We start from the raw sequence: 19,409 nt of genomic DNA on the forward strand, positions 1-19,409 counted from the left end.
TGTGTGTGTGTACAGATGTGTGAGTACTGATGTGTGTGTACTGATGTGTGAGTACAGATGTGTGTGTACAGATGTGTGTGTACAGATGTGTGAGTACTGATGTGTGTGTACAGATGTGTGTGTACTGATGTGTGAGTACAGATGTGTGAGTACTGATGTGTGTGTACTGATGTGTGAGTACAGATGTGTGTGTACAGATGTGTGAGTACTGATGTGTGTGTACAGATGTGTGTGTACTGATGTGTGAGTACAGATGTGTGAGTACTGATGTGTGTGTGTACTGATGTGTGTGTACTGTAAAACTGTAAATAAATTCATTTTGAAAATTAAAGCATTAAAAATGCCATTAAATTGTTTTATAGTCTGTTTCTACAGTGGGAATTCATCATCAGAGCGACTTTTTTAATTATGTTAAATTACATCAAATGGATGTTTTTATGAACCGTTATTGGTGATTATATGTTTGGGACGTTTACTCAAAGTAATTCTAATAATGCCAACAGAGACCCGGCCTCTTAGAACAGAGATGTCAAAGAGACTTTTTACCTGGATTAAATAAATAAAAGTTTAATGGTTAAATCATAAGTGTTTGTATTTCAGAGGGATTTGGAGATATGTAAATATGCAGATATTCATCTTTGAGGTTAGGCTCCTCCAGACGCTCGCCTGAGGCAGGTGGAACCCGTATCCCTGCTTATAAAGTTCAGACATCTTTACACTCTGCTCTGTTCTTCAGCACCAGCACTGTAACCCTCATATAACCAGATCATGAGTAAAGTGTAATTAAAAAGGAGGGCCAGGTCGCCGCATTACAGCCAGCATGGCCGCAAGAATGGCCCTACCGACTGTGACCTACACCACCCACAACCCTCCATCGAGATGCCTACGTGAGTGATGTGCTGTTCTGAGGGAGGGGGTGAGCAAGTGCCCCCACCACAGAGAGCAGTCCCGAGTCTCACACTGCGTCACAACAACAGACACAGTAAAGGGAGGAGACACACCCTTCACCCTGCTGATATGTGGCATCTTTACACAGCCTGGGGTCTCACCTGGTGTGATAGACCCCAGCCTCTATGGATCTGGTGCTCTCAGTGAAGAACTGATGAAGAGGATTTTAGCTTCCAGTGCTTCTTCATCAATATCTGAATGAGTGACTGATCAGTGTGATTTCTGACACACACACGTGGAACCGCACAGCTTTAAAAATACACACTTCCACTGAACTCAGTGGACTCAGTGTTGTGACGTGTAAATGGCTTCTTGTCATATTATTAATATCCTTTGGTTTCCGTGTGCATTTTTTCTTCCTGCAACTCTGGTTAAAACCACAAGTTTCCAGCTAATAACACTTTGCCTCCTCTGTGTGTCGTCAGTCGAGTTGGTCCTTACGTTTGTTGATCTGTCTGCAGAGGTTTGTGGTTGTAAAGCTGCGTGGTTACGAGCAGCAGGAAGAACAGGCGTGTTCACAGAGGCCGAGTTCCTGTTCTCAGATCACACAGGAACTATTCAGACACTTCCCACTGTGTCAGGATGAAGGTGAACATCTTCTGCTGCCTGTTAGTCTGCACTCTGGGCTCTAATGTCACTGCAGGTGAGACTCTTTCACTTTATTCACATTTACATATTTATAGTTTACATATAAGACTCAGATAATAAAAGCTGTGAAGTTCAGTGTGAGACTGTGTGCTTGGATAAAAGTGTGAACGCAGCTCAAAGTGTCCGACGCGTCGTGTCACAGTTTTTATCTCACTGACAGTAAATCTGTCATAAAATGATCCATCAGTTATTTTACAGATGAACGAAGTCATTTTGTTCGGACTATAAAAAGTTAGAAAAGACTGAGTGCTTCATACGACCAACAGTCCAACCTCCAATCAGGAAATCAGCGTTTCCTGATTGAAGCTACGATCATGAGTTCGTGGTTCTGGCTCTTTGACCCAGTGTTTTGTGTTTGTGCACTTCTGAATCGTTGCTGTATTCTTAAAGAGATTTATAAGATTTGTGCTTCCTAGTTTAGTCCTCTGGTGCTTTTGAGTTTTCTGATCAGGTTGTTTACGTTCCTCTGTGTTTCCTGTGGAAGTCAGTCTTGTCTCCATGGTTATTTACCTCTCTCTCTTCCTCACCTTCATCCATTTCCTCTCTGTGTTTCCTCCTTTTTCTGCTCCGTCTGTTCTGTTTCCGTGTTTCCCCTGAACAAAAACCACACAGAGTGAAGAGTCTCAGTGTGTTGCTACTTCCTGTTTTATTTTGATAGTCCTTGTCTCATGTGCATTGTGTTCACTTTTGCTTGCCCTGTCTCGCTGTGTCTGATTGGTTCCTGCTGTCTTCCCATGTGTTTCCTTGATCACCCCTGACAGGACAGAGATCTTCCATTACGCCTCCTGTCCTAATGTCCTCTCTCCCTGAGGACACTCCAGGGCCAAGCACAGCAGTGGGTGACCAAAACGACAGCGATGACGAAGCGGCTCAGCCACCTACGACAGGGAGAAAGAGGAAAGGAGACAGGGATGATGAGCTGCTAGACCTCATCAGAGAGGACATGAGGCAGCAAAGAGAGGCTGAGGAGAGGAGAGCAGGGAGAGGACGGACAGACTGTTTTCACTTCTAGAAAGATTAGTTCCCAAATGAGTTACGTATTGAGAAATTTATTTATTTGAATATATTTGTTACATTGTTATATGTGCTGCATTAGTTTAAAAGTGTAATGTTATGATTAAATTGATTCAAACAAACAGTAATTGTCACTGAACTCATTTGATTTACAGGCATTTGTAACATGTATGAACATAATGCTAACGTGGAACAATTTTACATGGAAATTTATTTAATAAGAATAAAAGAAATAACAATAGAACAAGAATATTTATAATACATGAACAATAATCAGGCCTGAGATCCTCCTGGTTAAACAAACTGGGACACTCAGGTTAACCCTGCAGGCTCTGGTTCAGGAAAAGGTGGAAAACAACATAAACAGTTTTAGTAGAAAGGTATTGTTTCATTTATTTTAAGTGAGCAAAGCATTATTCTAATTATTAAGCCTAAGTAAAATATACTAATATGCAGTGAAAAGTCTTCAATTTGATACACTTCATCTGTGTAAGCGTTTTTGTGAACTCAAAAATAATCGTTTTCAGCTTTGTGACATTTTTACAGCCCATCACACACAGATACGTTGTTACCGTGTGTCCACAGCATCTGAAGGTTTATGTGATTCTGAAAAACTCTGTTTGTTTTTGCAGGTTTAACCCATGAAGGACTTAAGGAGGGGACACAGGTCAGTCTGCGCTGTCCTCACTCTGTGGAGGGTAATGTGAGGTGGAGCAGAGAGAGTGGAGGAAGCAGAGCTGACATACTTACAGCTGATGGAGGCGGGGTCATAAAACACATCAATGATCCACAGAAACGATACAGTTCACTGGCTGATCGATCTCTGATCACCCTCAGAGCTGCTCTCTCAGACTCTGGCAGATACTTCTGTAACCATGAAGCAGCTGTGGAGCTGACAGTGATCCCATCAGGTAACATCAGGTTTTTCTATTTTATGTTTAAAATCCATCTCTGTTACAAGTGACATGCAAACATATTTTAAACACTTTGTCAGGTTAAATCAAATGTGTCTGTGAAGCATGAACTCCCATAATGCACCTCTCTGCATAACCACAGAGCTTTGACACCAGGAGCATAAATCCTTCATCAGTCTCTCTGAACGCTGACAGAAAGTTTGACTCATCATCGACTCTTCACACAAAATGATCGAGTGCAGCTGAATTCAGTCAGATGATATCAGACTATGAACGACTGTAAATATTAGACAGACAGCATCCATCCTTCATCATCATCATCATCATCATCATCCTCATCCATTTTCTTAACCACTTCTTGTTGCAGTAACTTTAGTGCACAGCTTCCTGTTTAACAGTCTGCATGTTGGAAAGAATCACTTTAATGATAAATGTCATTAATATTCACAGGAACTAAAATAGTGAGTGTTGCAGAGAGGAGCAGCATCACTCTGAACTGTTCTCATCATGTTGGAGGATCAGCTGTTCCCACATGGAGCAGAGACTCTGGAGAAATAAATGAAGGAAGGATTTCTGTTTCCACTGAGGACAAAACATTAAGTATAAGAGAAGCTGAGCCTGCTGACTCTGGACTGTACAACTGTGATGGAAAACCAGCTGTTTATCTGAATGTGACCAAAGGACAGAGATCTGACAGAGGTGAGACACATGAACCCAAAACACATTAAACTCCATGTTCAATGAGCTAAACCTGAGGGGTCTGCAGCCACCAGCACATCATACTGTATAGCTCAAAGAGGAAGAAGAGCAGAGAGCAGGAGGAGTTTAGGTTAGATCTTTGAGTTTGATCAGTGCTGTCGATGACGTCACTGTGTTTGCTCCTGTATAACACGGCAGTAAACAACCCAGAAAACAACCATAATTCAGACTTTTAACAAATCCAGTACCCAATCATTGTTTCCAAATCTCAAAATATTATGAAATGTTTTTGTTTTTTAGTTATAGAAATTGTATTTTTTTTTAAAACGTGCATTTTATTTATTTATGGTATATATTTGGCTAAAATACGTATGTGTAAGTCTCTCATTTTCAGATTCTGTAACTATATTCTCTGTTGTATTCTCAAGATAATGAAACAACCTCAGCAACAATAACTACAACAGTTACTCATCAGCCAGCAGAGACATCTGCTCCGTCAGGTGTGATTCCAACAAAGACATCAGTCAGCTTCACAGGTTTAAATGTATAATTCTCAGTCACATGTACGCAAATTAAATCCGTTCTGCTGTTTACAGAAAGTATAAATGACATTTATGTTTGAGGTACGATGCTCTGTAAGACAAACTCAGCTGTTCTGAATTACATTTTAAAAAACACTGCTCAAAAAACTTAAAGGAAGACTTTGAAAACACGTCAAACTATTACTGCATATCTAATATGAACGAGGGGATGTGTTAGCAATGGAAGGATGCCACATCGTTGGATGGAAATGAAAATTATAAACCTACAGAGACTAAATTCAAAGACACCCTGAGACACAGCAAAGCTTCCAGCTGTGGCACGTTTTCAATGTGCCACAGCTGGAGAAGCTGGACTACCTGTGCAACCTCCGGAGGGTCCAGTATCACCCCATGCTACCAGTAGAGACACTGACCTCAGCCGGATGTCAAACTGGTGAAAACAGACAGAAAAGATGAGGAGGAAACAATGTCTGAGACTTTCACCTGTAAAACTGTTCCTGTGTTGGAGGTCGTCTCATTATTGCCCTTCTAAGTACTCCTGCTGCTTAATTTCATTAACAGCTGACCTGATGCTAGACTCTGAAGTGTTCCTGTAAGTTTTTGCAGCAGTGTACATGATATTAATAAATAGTATGTAGTGTCTATGTTTGTTTAATAATTGTAACATGATCTCAGATAATTATTCTTTGTCCTGCTTTTCCAGCCAACCATCATCTGTTTGTCTTAGGGATCCGAGCCCTTGCTGTCTTCGTCTGCAGCCTTGTTCCCGTCATCATTTGCTTTATTTGGAGACAAAAGTCTAAAAGACGAGGTGAGTAAAGTAAAACGTGCCCAGAGGCTAAAACAAGGTGCTGTGGTTTAGCTGATTTATGTATTTGTTTAGACACTTTATCCTGATGAGTCTCACATCTTTGTTTCATGTTCAGCTGAAGTCTGGTTTAGTTTCCTGCCTTCACTCTGTCTGCTAACTGCTAACATGCTAGCCACCTGGGCTAGCACGGTTCAGCTAACAGATCTGAATTTTGTTTATGGGACTTTTTACTCCTTCTTGACATTTTGTTCACCACTGTGCACAGATTTCATTCAGTAAACGAAGAGTTTAATAAAACAATTTTTAAAACTGACAATAAATAAAATACAGGGCGGGTGTGCTGTTAGCAACTTAACTTAACAGCAATAATGCCTCATCTGTATAAGAAAATTTACCAGTACTGGGACAGTACGAGGGAAATTTCTTTTGCAGTTCGTCTGAAAAGCTGCAGTTGCCCTTTGGCATCTTTTAAACATCATCAGGCGCTTTGCTGCACGCTTTCTGTCCCGTCTCAGTGCAGAACAACTCACAAATCAGCAGCTCGGGGATGATGTCACACATATGAGTCCTCTGTAGGAAAACCCGGAGTCAGGAACTGACTCTGATCTGTCTGCAGGGAATGACAAACAGCTCCACGTCTATGATGAGACACCAGCTGGAGCAGAACTTCATGTTATAAATGGTGAGACGTGAGAGTGAAGCAGCTGTGATTGATCTAAAGCTGAGCCCCACACTTTCATCTTTGCTTCGGTTACACTTACAGTCTGTGTATTATTGCACGATCTACTGTACAATATAAAGCGCCTTGAGGGGACTGTTGTTGTGATTTGACGCTATATAAATAAAATTGAATTGTTTAATGTTAGGTTTTGTATTGTGATTGTCATTTATGCTTAGAAATATCTACTCATATATGCTTAGAGGTGTATAATTGATATTGTGTAGTGATAGGATGTGTGATCTTTAGTAGGCTGTAAAAGGCTTTGTGTGCATTCCAGGGTGTTCTGGTATTCAAACCCACATCCTGGGAGCATGGGAGAGGTGGTACCTTGTTTTATTGTTTTATGGTAGGATAAACGTATCTATGTCTGTTTTAGGCTAAGTGCATTTTGTTTAGATGAACTGCTGGACTTCCAGGCCAGTAGGTTTAGGAAGTCATTAATGGGTTCACACACACACACACACACACACACACACACACACACACACACACACACACACAGTGTATTCTTTGTTCACATGCATACCTATGTTATATGTTAATGACCCTATGCATATTCATGTAACCACAATAAAAGGGTGCTATGGGGAACCTGGCTGAGAGTCTGACGGAGATCAAGTGGGTGGAACGACACTTGGCTCCAGACAGGCCTCCCCGTGCACGGAAACATAAGAACTTTGCCTACTTGTGTCTTGTTCTTTGCTGTGTAGCAAATTGTCCTGAACGTTCCAGCGAGTAGGTTTATGCTATGAACCTATCAGTGGAAACTAAATGTGACGATAGGTTCCACTATCAGCAAAGAAAGAATGAATGAAAGAGGAAAAACTGACTGACTGGTAAAAGCTGACAAAAGCTGACAAGACTTGACCACTACTCAAGGTTAACCTCCACCTAGACAGGACAAAAGGGTGGATGAATTTATGTGTGAAGAAAACTGTGTTTACAGGTTATGAGTCGGTGATGCTGTTACACTGTGTTGTAGGGGAAATGTTAAAGGTTACTTTGACGATGTGAATAACATGTGAAACATTTCCTGTGTTGAAACTAGTGTCACTTCTTTCCACAGCTATGGATGGCTAACTTTATGGTCTTTTATAGCACCTCTGGACCCTGTCAACTTGTGCCTGACCTCCAGGATTGTCCGTATGTGTTGCTAATGTTTGTTTTTCTAAGAGTGCATGTAGAGGATTCAGCAGAGACGGACAAGTAACATGAGAAAGCAAATAAGAGATGCAGTGTTTATGGAATAGTTTAATATGGGGCTCATTAGCTGGCCACTACTGAGCTCCTGGTGATAGCTAAGTGGATTACATTAATGTTGACTGAGTACATGGGATGATCCATGTCTGAGGCAAACTGTGGCAATAATTGTATTTTACTGATTTGAGAAAACCTGCACATGATACTTGTCCTGTTGATGCTGAATGCTTTATTACTCTTATGATACAATTGTTTATAAGTGTCACGGTCTGGCATGGCAGACCGTGGGGATGTGGGGAAAAGGAGGACCCAGTCGCGGTGCTCTGTGTATAAACAGTGCGTTTATTTACAGTGAATGGAATAATGACAATAAATCCCCTGTGCTTTCCCCTGACTCCCGTGTCGTGTCTCAGTGCTCTCCGCTCCCGTGTCTCAGCACTCCGCGTGCTGGCTGCTGTCTGGCGCTCCACACTTCTCCTGGGGACACAAATAGAGGCAGCCGTCAGGACACATACAACCGCGGGCATACACACACACACTAACTAAACTGGAAAACTAACGTGGAGTCTAACGCAATGATCCCGCGTCGGTGGGAGCTCCAAGACTCTCTTAAGTAGCTCCCCCGACGAGCCCTGATCAGCAGCAGGTGTGTGGCAGGAGTTTTGGGTGTGGCCAGTCCCCCTAGCGGGGCCACACCCACCAGGCCTGCAGGTGCTTGACATCATCCTCCAGCCAAACACATATATACACACACACACACACACACACACACACACATGCCTATGTGGAAATGTGGACACAGAACAGCATCAACAATACATATAACAATATAACTCCTAACTGCTCAGGGACCCTGGGTCACTCCGACCCAGGACCCTGACAGTACCCCCCCTCTAAGGGTCGGCTCCCGACGACCCCAAAAGAAAACACAAAAAGCAAAAACAGGAAAACCAACCCAGGGCGGGCGGTGGGGGGTCCAGGACGGAGGGCCCCAAAACCTCTCCGACAACACCACTAATCAACAAAAACGAAAAACTCAGTTCATTAGTCCAACCCCAGGTCCAGTGGCAGCAAACACAGTTCTGGAGGCCGACCCGGTGGGCGGCAAAACAGGCGAGACCTGCTGTGTGCAGGCAGGGGCAGAACACAGTTCAGGAGGCCTACCGCTAGTCCATCGGCGGGAACACTGGATCTCCGGCGGATGACCATGGATCCGGCAGCAGCAACGAAACGGTTCTGGGGGCCTGCCATTGATCCAGTGGCGGTGGCGCTGCTGCTCCTCCGGCGGCTTGCCCCGGGTCCAGTGGCGGCGGCGGCGGCGCTGCTGCTGCTCCTCCGGTGGCTTGCCCCGGGTCCAGTGGCGGCGGCGACGGCGCTGCTGCTGCTCCTCCGGCGGCGGCTTGCCCCGGGTCCAGTGGCGGCGGCGCTGCTCCAGTGAGCAACAGCGAGGTGTGGCACATGGCCGATGACGCGCTGGTCGCTGACGTGGACGCGCTGGACGTGGATGGTGTGGAGGGCGTGCCAGACGTGGACGGCGTGGAGGGCGCGCTAGACGTGGAGGTCCCTCCGGCACACTGACCTCCAGTTCCGGCTGAGCGGGTACCTCCGGACCTCCGAGTTCCACCGGCTGCGGCGCGGGTTGCTCCTGCTCGCCACGCTCCTTCGGCTCGCCGAGCTCCTCTGCTAGCGGCGCGGGCCCCTTCGGCTCGCCGAGCTCCTCCGCTTGCAACGCCGGTCCCTCCGGCTCGTTGAGGTCCTCCAGCAGTGGCGCTAGCTCCTCAGGTGGTGGCTCGCCGAGTTCCTCCAGCAGCGGCGCTGGCTCCTCAGCTGGTGGCTCGCCGAGTTGCAGCGGCGCTGGCTCCTGCTCCGGCGGCTTGCTGAGCTGCTCCTGCTCCAGCTCGCTGAGCGGCTCCTGCTCCGGCTCCTCAGCTGGCGGCGCGGGCTCCTCCCGCTCGCTGAGCTCCTGCTCGGGCAGCGCGAGCTCCTCCCGCTCGCTGAGCTCCTGCTCGGGCAGCGCGAGCTCCTCCCGCTCGCTGAGCTCCTGCTCGGGCAGGGCAGGTCCGGGTGGCGACGTAGCAGCCGGTGAAGAAGATGGCAGAATGGTGGCTGCAGGCAGATGAGACGACAGCGGTGCTACAGCTGCAGATGGTAAAGCGGCGAGTGGTGTGGAGACCTCTGACCGAGGTGATGTTACCTGCGCTGTCGGCTTGTCCACTGCAGACACAAACACAGATGGTGAGGGAAATGGAAAATTGTCCGTACTACTCACCACAGCCGGCTCTTGAGATGTCCGTGGGTTAGGCTGCGGTGAGGAACGCCGGCGGCGCGAACGTCGTTTCCGGGTAGACGTCGGGGCCGGCGTATCAGGCTGCGAATCCACCAGCTGTCCGAGCCGGTGAGCAGCGTGAGGAGGAGAGTGGAGGTGGAGGGTTGAGAGCAACAAGTCCAGGACTACTGAATTTAGGGAGTCCACCAGCCAGGGGAATTTAAACAGCGTCTCCTGCAGCCGCTTCTCCACGGCGCGACGCAACCCCTCCTTCTCCCACCATAACTCACAGAGTCTATAAACTTTGTCCATTACCTCCCTCCTAAGCCTCTCCTCAGAGACCACTGGGTCCATGTCTGGCGGGATCATTCTGTCACGGTCTGGCATGGCAGACCGTGGGGATGTGGGGAAAAGGAGGACCCAGTCGCGGTGCTCTGTGTATAAACAGTGCGTTTATTTACAGTGAATGGAATAATGACAATAAATCCCCTGTGCTTTCCCCTGACTCCCGTGTCGTGTCTCAGTGCTCTCCGCTCCCGTGTCTCAGCACTCCGCGTGCTGGCTGCTGTCTGGCGCTCCACACTTCTCCTGGGGACACAAATAGAGGCAGCCGTCAGGACACATACAACCGCGGGCATACACACACACACACTAACTAAACTGGAAAACTAACGTGGAGTCTAACGCAATGATCCCGCGTCGGTGGGAGCTCCAAGACTCTCTTAAGTAGCTCCCCCGACGAGCCCTGATCAGCAGCAGGTGTGTGGCAGGAGCTTTGGGTGTGGCCAGTCCCCCTAGCGGGGCCACACCCACCAGGCCTGCAGGTGCTTGACATCATCCTCCAGCCAAACACATATATACACACACACACACACACACATGCCTATGTGGAAATGTGGACACAGAACAGCATCAACAATACATATAACAATATAACTCCTAACTGCTCAGGGACCCTGGGTCACTCCGACCCAGGACCCTGACAATAAGTGTGGAGTTTGATTTCACTTCTAGATCTTGTTTTCCAGGCCATGATGTTGTGTATGCAGGCTCCAGACAGAGCCAGTTTTTAAGCAAACTTAATATGCAAAACACACTAACATCTTTTATTGCAGGGTTATAGGTCCGGGGTGGTGCTGCTCCAGAGGAGGAGACACCCTGATGTTGCCTGGGATGTGATCTAGCTAACCTTTTTCTTTCAGACAGGAATCTAGGTTTGATGAGTTGACTCATGGGAGTGTCCATGCGTCAAGAGGAGGGGTCCAGAATTACAGAGTTACATGAAACTATGTTTTCTAAACTATGTTTTTATGATTGTTGCGGTGATTTGTGGGATTAACAGTTCATTTACGGGTATTAAACCCATGCAAAGTGGTCCATCCATGTTCAGATGAGGCTTTGATGGCCTATAAGTGAAGCTCACTGAACTAAAGAATGTGGTTTGATTATGGTTGACATGCTTTCCAAATAGAAGTTTTTTCCTCCTAGCAAGGAAATACAGGTGCAGCAGTCAGAGTATTGCTGAAAGGAATCTCCTGAGAAATCTTCTGAGGCCCAGTGAGAAGCGAGAACCATTCCAGGCATAGCTGACAGTCCAGGCAGTGGTTGAGGTCAAAGGTCGAGCTGTTGGGGCCCACCATGAGATCAGACTTTGGAGCCACAGCAAGGACCACGAAGCTGCATTGGAACGAGAGCTGTGCCAAGGGGGCTTTCCAGAGGCCAACAGAGGAGATTGTGGACGACAGACGGGCACCTGAAGGATGAGGGGAGCGTGCCAAGCTCTATCGACAGCGCAGGGGGAGTCCAAGGATGGCATCATGATTCTGTGAGAAGCACAGGAACTAGAAGCTATGGTGGTGATGACAGCAGTTTCCTATGAACATCACCTAATGCTGTGTCACTGTACTATGCATACGATGACACTCTGAAGACTGCTGGGACCATAACAGCAGTAAGATAACGGGATCCAGCACCCTTTCCACAGAGGGTTTTTCCTGTAGAGGATGGACAATGGAGGAGTCATAAATATCCCCCACAGGACAGAGGCCTGAAGTGAGGTGATGGGGGTTGGCAGAGGCCATAAAAGTAGAGTGCTGAAGAGGTCTGCAGCTTTCACGATAGCTGAGACCCATGTTGACAAACAACAAACTCAACTGGTATGTTTGAATGTCTATTCTACATACATTTGGACTCTGGTCCTATGGACAGTGATGGAAACAACTGGAAGAGACAATTATGAGACATTTATCATAAGATGGGGCCTGATTATTTAAGACCTTGTATGTGAGGAGCAGGATTTTGAATTCTGGATTTAACAGGGAGCCAATGAAGGGAAGCCAAAACAGGAGAAATCTGCTCTCTCTTTCTACTTCCTGTTAATAATCTCTCTTGTTTAATAGTTGTTTCAGTTTTTGAGCAAATCAAATTCAGGACAAACAACATGAGCAGTATTGATGAGTCTGAGTGCTGTAACCCAGAGAAAACCACTGAACTGTAAAGTCATGTTATTTATATGATCTTTACACACTCGTCTCACTTTTGCTGATGAATCACTGACTCAGAGTTTAAATCTGTGAATATCTTTTAAAATGTACCAAATCCAACAACTTCTCAGTATTTATGTTTGTGTTTTTATAAACTCCTCTAAACAGCTGCAAAGCAAAGAGAGCTTCATGTGGAGCCAAGAAGGAACAGAGTAAAACACAAGTTTGGACACACCTCATCATTTAATGTTGTTTCTTTGTTTTTACTACACAAACTGAAGACATCAGATACATGAAGCAGGATATCTGCAATTATAAAGGAGATAAATCTAAATATGTTTTATATTTTAGATTCCTGGAAGTCGCCACTGTTTGCTTTGAAGTCAGGTTGGTATCATGTCAGTCATCAGTGTGACTCAGCGATGACACACCTACACCACACACAGCCTTTGCTGCTTCTGCTCTCTCATAAATATAGAAAATGACCTCATTTTATATCCTTATGGCTGCTGATCTTGGTTTTTCCACCATATTAAAGTCCAGTGTATTCTGCCTGTGCTGACAGAGGGAAACGCTACAGATATTTACAGTGAAACTGACAGAAATCTTCAGTTTTTTCTTTTTGAGTTTTATTGTTGTGTAAAATTAAAACACTGAAGCAGTCATGATACTGGCTATCAGGCAAACTGTGCATTTGCCCGGTATGACTGATGGTGATTTTTCGTTTTTATGGGCCAATGGGGGGTTTTTTCTTTTTTTTCTGTAACGGTATAAAAACTGAAAGGTGGTGGATTGGCCAGATGCTGGCAGATGTGTAAAAATAACTCAATTGTTTGGTGGTGGCTGTGGCGGAGCTTCCACAGATTCAGTAACATTAGCAAGTGGCCAGCAGGTGAGGCCGGTCCGAGTATCAGGTGAGCTGAACTTCAGGTAAGAAGTTATGACCTGCAGTCTATCTGGGTCAGATATAAACCAAGTTTAGGTGGAGTTTATTTTCGTTGTGCTGACTTTTTACAGTCAGTTACAATAACTCGTACTGCGTACTAGCTAGCATGACAGAGTTTCTATACAGCTGGGTGGGTGCTATGATGTTACTGATGGTGAACTTTATTTTATTCATAAGGTTAGTTAGTAGAGTTTCCAACCGTCCCGTAAAAAGACAGAATCGTCTCGTATTCAGAGAAAATATTACGCGTTTTGTGTTGAGCTGAGAAGAGACGCAGTTTGTCCCGGACTTTAGCTAGAATGAAAAAGACACAAAGCTGGAGTTATTCTGTCGTTACGCTGCACAGCTGTCTCTTCCCCTCTCATTCTCTCCTGTTTCTACTTCAATCACGAAACTGATCAATGATCAGCTGATCAGCTTTTCTCTCTTGTTTATTTATCGCCCACTTTGCGCCACAAAGAGGAAACCAGCGGATGTCGCACTAAACAACAGCAGCACGTTTAAGCTTGATCAGCTGTTGTTAGAATGTATTTAATATTAATTTCTAGTATCAGCTGATGTTTGCTGGAGCCACAGCTGTAAAGCTGCTGGTCATGATATCGGTTTGGTTATCTGGTGAGAGGGAAACATGCAGATGAAACCAGGAGATGTCCTTACTGAATCATCAGAGCTGAACAGGTGATGGAGAAACAGGTTTACCTTTTAGGTGACATGGATGAGTTGAAGGGAAGTTATGAGCTGTTTCTAAGAGACAAATAACACCAGGATCCTTTTCTGTGTAGCTGACAGCTGGTAACTGTGCAGGGGCGGGTCTAGCAAAGTGTTGCCAGGGGGGCAGGTAGGGCATTAACAGGGAAAGGGGGGCACAAAGAAATACTTTTCTTTCTTATTCTCATTTAAAATGTCTCGCTGTTATTAAATAATTATCTGAATCATACAACCAAAGTTTTTATCTGATGTAAAATGTATAGAAATCCATTATTGTACATAGTGATTTTTTTTCAGGGTCCCAACATAATTTCTTCAGAAGTAGCTAAGTACTGTATATGATGCCAGTATTTTCCCACATTTTCTAGATTCTGTACCAGTACTGTGTGTAAAATGCCATCAAAAGGTCAGTTAAGTTTTATTCTTTCTCATCTGTCTCCTTTCACTTTTTAAAGGTTGCCATGTTAGAAAACATATTTTGCCCTGCCATGCTGTTTATTGATGTGGTAAATGAATGGTTTATGAAAATATCACTAAATCTGTCATTTATTATTTTTAATATTCAGTAATGGTCATGTCTCACCTCTAGTCTTCTCTGTCTTAATGTCAGGTTTCCTCCATGTGTTGTAGATAGTTCAGGAGGTTAACTTGACCAAGCAGTCTTTGGGTTTCGGCTAAGTACTGTTTAGAATACCAGAATAGGAAGGACGGTGTAGGTTTAAGTTTATTAGATACATATATACCAACAAGACAGTTTACATCACTGTCACAACAGCGTCTGTTTTCATTCAAAGGCTTTATGGTTTTTCCTGTAATACCTGGGGGGCTGGTCTCTAGCAAAAATGCCCGGGCCGATTTTTTGTCCCAGTCCAGCCCTGCTGACATCAGCTGTAGTTTAAAGAAATCATTTCTGATCCTTCAGCAAACACATCTGTCTGACATCATCTGAGATCATTTTTTAGGTTCATTTGTTTCCACTGTTGTCAAAGGTGTTGAACTTTCACCAGAAAATAGTGTGGAGCAAACAAGTGTGCATGAGTGTGAGGAAATACACAAAACACACAACGGGAAAAGCAGAAATGCATTCTTTATATTTAGAATTCACACATCAGAGTCAAAGAAGTCTGTGTGTGGGGTGGAGTGCCATCATTCAAAGACACAAGTCTGCAGCTTCTGTTGTTTAAAATGTGATCTGCTGCTGAGGATGAGTTTAATTACCACGACACCAGGTGCCATTAACAAGGAGGTTACATTAAAAAGAGTGTCTTGTGTGAAATCTTGGACAAATCACACATCAGCAATAAAAATGAGGTCATGCTCGGGGGCGGTACTCTTTGCAGGTTCCTGCCTCCAATCAACTCACCTGTGAGTCGTGAGCTCGTCAGCAGCCACACCTCCAGGTAGCAGCTGCTGTCAGTGCGACGATCCAGGGAAGACTGTGGCTGTGTCCGAATTCAGGGGAAGGATGCTTAAAATGCCATATTTGGAGGCAATGACGTCACAGCGACGCGACGAGGACTGTCCGAATTCAAAGAGCACTCAAAATGTGGCGACAAATGTGTCCTACTTTTCCGCGAATTTGAGGGTTAGTCTGTCCGAATTCAGGGGAAGGATGCGCCAATGCCATTTTTGGAGGCAATGACGTCACGGCGACGCAACGAAGGCTGTCCGAATTCAAAGAGTACTCAAAATGTGGCGACAAATGCATCCTACTTTGCCCTGAATGCTAAGGATGGTCTGATGTATCCTTCATGTCCTACTATATCCCAGGATTCATTGCGGGTCATAGAGGAGATTTGTTTCTGATAACGATGGTGGTCGAAGCAGGAGAGGAAAACGCCTTCAAATGTAAGTATATGAAAATCTGGTTGTACAAAAATTGTTATATCGGTCGTTTTGTTAAGCTTTGGGCATCTGCATAGACATGTTTCTTTTCTTTAAAATAACCGTAAACCAGCTTGTATCGGGGGTCCCGCGATTAGTCATGTATTGCCGCTTACATACAGCTAATTTTGATTTTTTCGAATTGGTGATATGTTGTGGGGAACAAAGACCAAACGGCTTAATTTATTAAAACGAGGAGAAAACGATCACCTCTTCACTGGGGTGAAGAATTGGGCCGCTATGGCGTGGATGTACAAGAATAAATCAATTCACGCATCATATTCATATGAGTGCGGTCCTATTAACCCTCATGCTGTACAGCAGCGGTCCCCGACCTTTTTGCGCCACAGACCGGTTTATGCCAGACACGGAGCCTTTAAGGTATCGCGGATAAATACAACCACATAAAATGATCCGACCAAGACAAAAACTGTGGTATTTTGTAAATATAATAATAAACGTGAATGTACTGTGTAACTGTGTAACTTTATTAGCAGCGTCCTCCTGAAAATGCGCCAATATTGACAGTAACATCCTCCTCTCTGCCACTTAATGCTCTCTGGTCGCTATGGTAACGTGTAAATATTTCTTTCAAAATAAGACACACAACTACAACAAGGGAAAGACTCAGGGAAACCGAGTTAACGATAAAACCCCTGAAAACCATAAATTTCACACCGGAGCCTTAACTCTCGTGGCCCGGTACCAAACGACTCACGGACCGCTGCTGTACAGAACCTGTGATGTCCAGACGGTGTTCCTCTGGTGTTCTGCTGTGAAAACCTTTGGGCTTAGGGATTAACATAGTTGCCATGGTTTCCTTTCTTCTCTTATTTGTTGTGTGTGATCAGGACAATTCTGAGAGGATGGGCCTGCAGGGGAAAGTCACCCCTTGCAGGCCAGAAGACATGAGATAACTTTAAAGAATACAAAATGCGTATGTGTGTTATCAAGAAGATAATTCTCAAGAACACAAGTTAATAAATGTGCAATTACTAAGAGTTGTTGTGGTGTTTTTATTTGCCTGCTGTCATTTTTGATTTCCTCTGCCTTTAGGATTGCAAGTATCCAGGCTCAGGAGAGGGGGTCAGTGGGAAGCCCACTGCTGCTACTTGGCCCTGGTTTGCCCTCATGGATGAGGTGATAGGACAGATGCCTTCCATGCGCCTCCTGTCCTAATTTCCTCTCTCCCTGAGGACACTCCAGGGCCAAGCGCAGCAGTGGGTGACCAAAACGACAGCGATGACGAAGCGGCTCAGCCAGCTACGACAGGGAGAAAGAGGAAAAGAGATGATGAGCTGCTAGACCTCATCAGAGAGGACATGAGGCAGCAAAGAGAGGCTGGGGAGAGGAGAGCAGGGAGAGGACGGACAGACTGTTTTCACTTCTAGAAAGATTAGTTCCCAAATGAGTTATGTATTGAGAAATTTATTTATTTGAATATATTTGTTACATTGTTATATGTGTTGCATTAGTTTAAAGGTTTTATGTTATTAATAAATTGATTCAAACAAACAGTAATTGTCACTGAACTCAATTTGATTTACAGGCATTTGTAACACGTATGAACATAACGCTAACTTTGAACAATATTACTTGGATATTTATTTGATAGCAATAAAGTAAATAACAATAACAATTAAACAAGAATATTTCAAATACACAGTATGTAAAGATGGAAAAACAATATTTACAGTTGTTCACACAGGATTAACCTGAGTGACCTGTTCCTGGACCGTTTCTTTAACAACTGTAATAGATTACAGGAAGTCTCTGGCAGTGTTGCTGAATCTGCCCGAGCAAGATCAGACATGGATGAGCTGCTGCAACTGAGACCTGCGGTTTGTCTTTTCTGGTGGGCGAGTGGAGAATCACACAGGGTGGTCTGCAAAGAGAGCTTCAGGATGCTTCCTCCCACTGTCCACTGCATCCTCCATCCACAGGGTTTGCAGGGCTCACTCGTGGCTGCCACACCACTAAGATGTTTACAGAGATATGCAAGCAGGAGATGGTGGATGCTATATTATTAGTATAATACTTGTAACTCTGTAGCAGACAACAGTTTGATAAAGTGCTATGTAAAAAAATAAACAAACAAAAGATTAGATTCTATACGTTTCAAAGATATTTAGTTTATATATTTTATATGATACAGTACATGTGTGAGAATGACCGATGTTGTGGCAAAAATGATCGTCTGCCAAAAACTGATTTCGGTTTTGCCCTAAACTGATTGCTCGTATTTAACCTGCTATGAATAACTTGTTGGTCTATAATATGTGAAACATGTCAAATGTGTCCCTCATTAGTGATATCAAGTCACCTGCCACCAGCAACATTCCTGTAACAAGGTAGAAGCTGCAATCAGTTTTTGGCAGTGACTTTTATATATCCTTTATTCATCCAGTTAAAATTATTGACATTAGAAATTTATTTTTTAAGAGTAATCTGGCCAAGAGGACAGCAGACAGCGCAACAAATATATCAACTGTACCTACATTATAACCAGAGTTATAAAGATACTTGAACAACAGGTAATTATTGTATATATAAAACCCCTTAGTAAACCATGTTCATCGAAGTCTATTTACCAACATACATAAAGATATTTCACATATTACACTCGGAAACATTGGAAATCAGTTTTGGCAGGCGAACACTTTTTTGGCACAACGCCGGCAATATTTCAATTATCCGTGTAATTCAAATCAAATCAAATCAAAGTTTATTTATATAGCACATTTCAAAGACCGAAGTACACCAAAGTGCTTTCCATAAGATCATAGTACAGATAAATCAAAATATAATAAAATTATAAATATGAAAATATAATAAAATAGTTACATAATCCAATGCAATCCGGATGCAGTTTGCCCTAATTGACCTTGAATACAATGTCGAACATGTATGTTATTAGACGTGATTTAAAAGACTGAATAGAATCCGATGCGCGTATATGGAAAGGAAGTGTATTCCATAACCTAGGTGCTGCAACGGCGAAGGCACGATCACCTCTGGTTTTCAAGCGAGACCTGGGCTGCACTAAGAGCAGTTGGTCTGATGATCTTAGTGCTCTTATGGGGCTATACGGGCAGAGAAGATCAGCTAGGTAATCAGGTGCCATATTATTTAAAATTTTGTAAGTAAACAGTAAAACTTTAAAATCAATTCTAAATTTAATGGGAAGCCAGTGTAAGTTTGCCAAGACAGGGGTGATAGAGTCATACTTTCTTGAGCCAGTCAAAAGGCGAGCTGCGGCATTTTGAACTAGCTGCAGTCGTTGAAGAAGGGAGAGTTGTAGGCCCATATACAAGGAGTTGCAGTAATCTAGCCTTGTAGTAATGAAGGCATGAATAAGTTTCTCCAAATCCTTGTAGGGAATATAAGATTTAGCCTTGGAAATTAGACGTAATTGATGAAAGCTGGATTTAACCACACTAGATACCTGTTTATCTAGTTTAAATGAGCTATCCATAATGACTCCAAGGTTCCTAACGGCATCAGTAAGATGGCTAGCAGCAGGACCAAATATGTCGTTCAGCCGTCCTGAAGAAGTATCTCTGTCAAAGACAATAATTTCTGTCTTCTTCTCATTTAATGTAAGAAAATTAGCTAAGTAATTCCT

The 19,409-nt window shown here is 44.0% G+C and overlaps 1 protein-coding gene across 1 annotated transcript; it reads left to right on the forward strand.

Moving 5' to 3' along the window:
• Nucleotides 1-1,530: 1,530 nt before the first annotated feature.
• On the forward strand, nucleotides 1,531-6,390 carry LOC120435445 (hemicentin-1-like). The gene is made up of 6 exons (XM_039605090.1): nucleotides 1,531-1,591; nucleotides 3,243-3,521; nucleotides 3,975-4,223; nucleotides 4,652-4,723; nucleotides 5,469-5,576; nucleotides 6,193-6,390. The coding sequence occupies exons 1-6, from the start codon at nucleotides 1,531-1,533 to the stop codon at nucleotides 6,267-6,269; spliced, it is 846 nt and encodes a 281-aa protein (XP_039461024.1). The 3' UTR covers nucleotides 6,270-6,390.
• Nucleotides 6,391-19,409: the final 13,019 nt, after the last annotated feature.

Source organism: Oreochromis aureus, linkage group 22, assembly GCF_013358895.1.
Source record: "Oreochromis aureus strain Israel breed Guangdong linkage group 22, ZZ_aureus, whole genome shotgun sequence".
Lineage (NCBI taxonomy): Eukaryota > Metazoa > Chordata > Actinopteri > Cichliformes > Cichlidae > Oreochromis > Oreochromis aureus.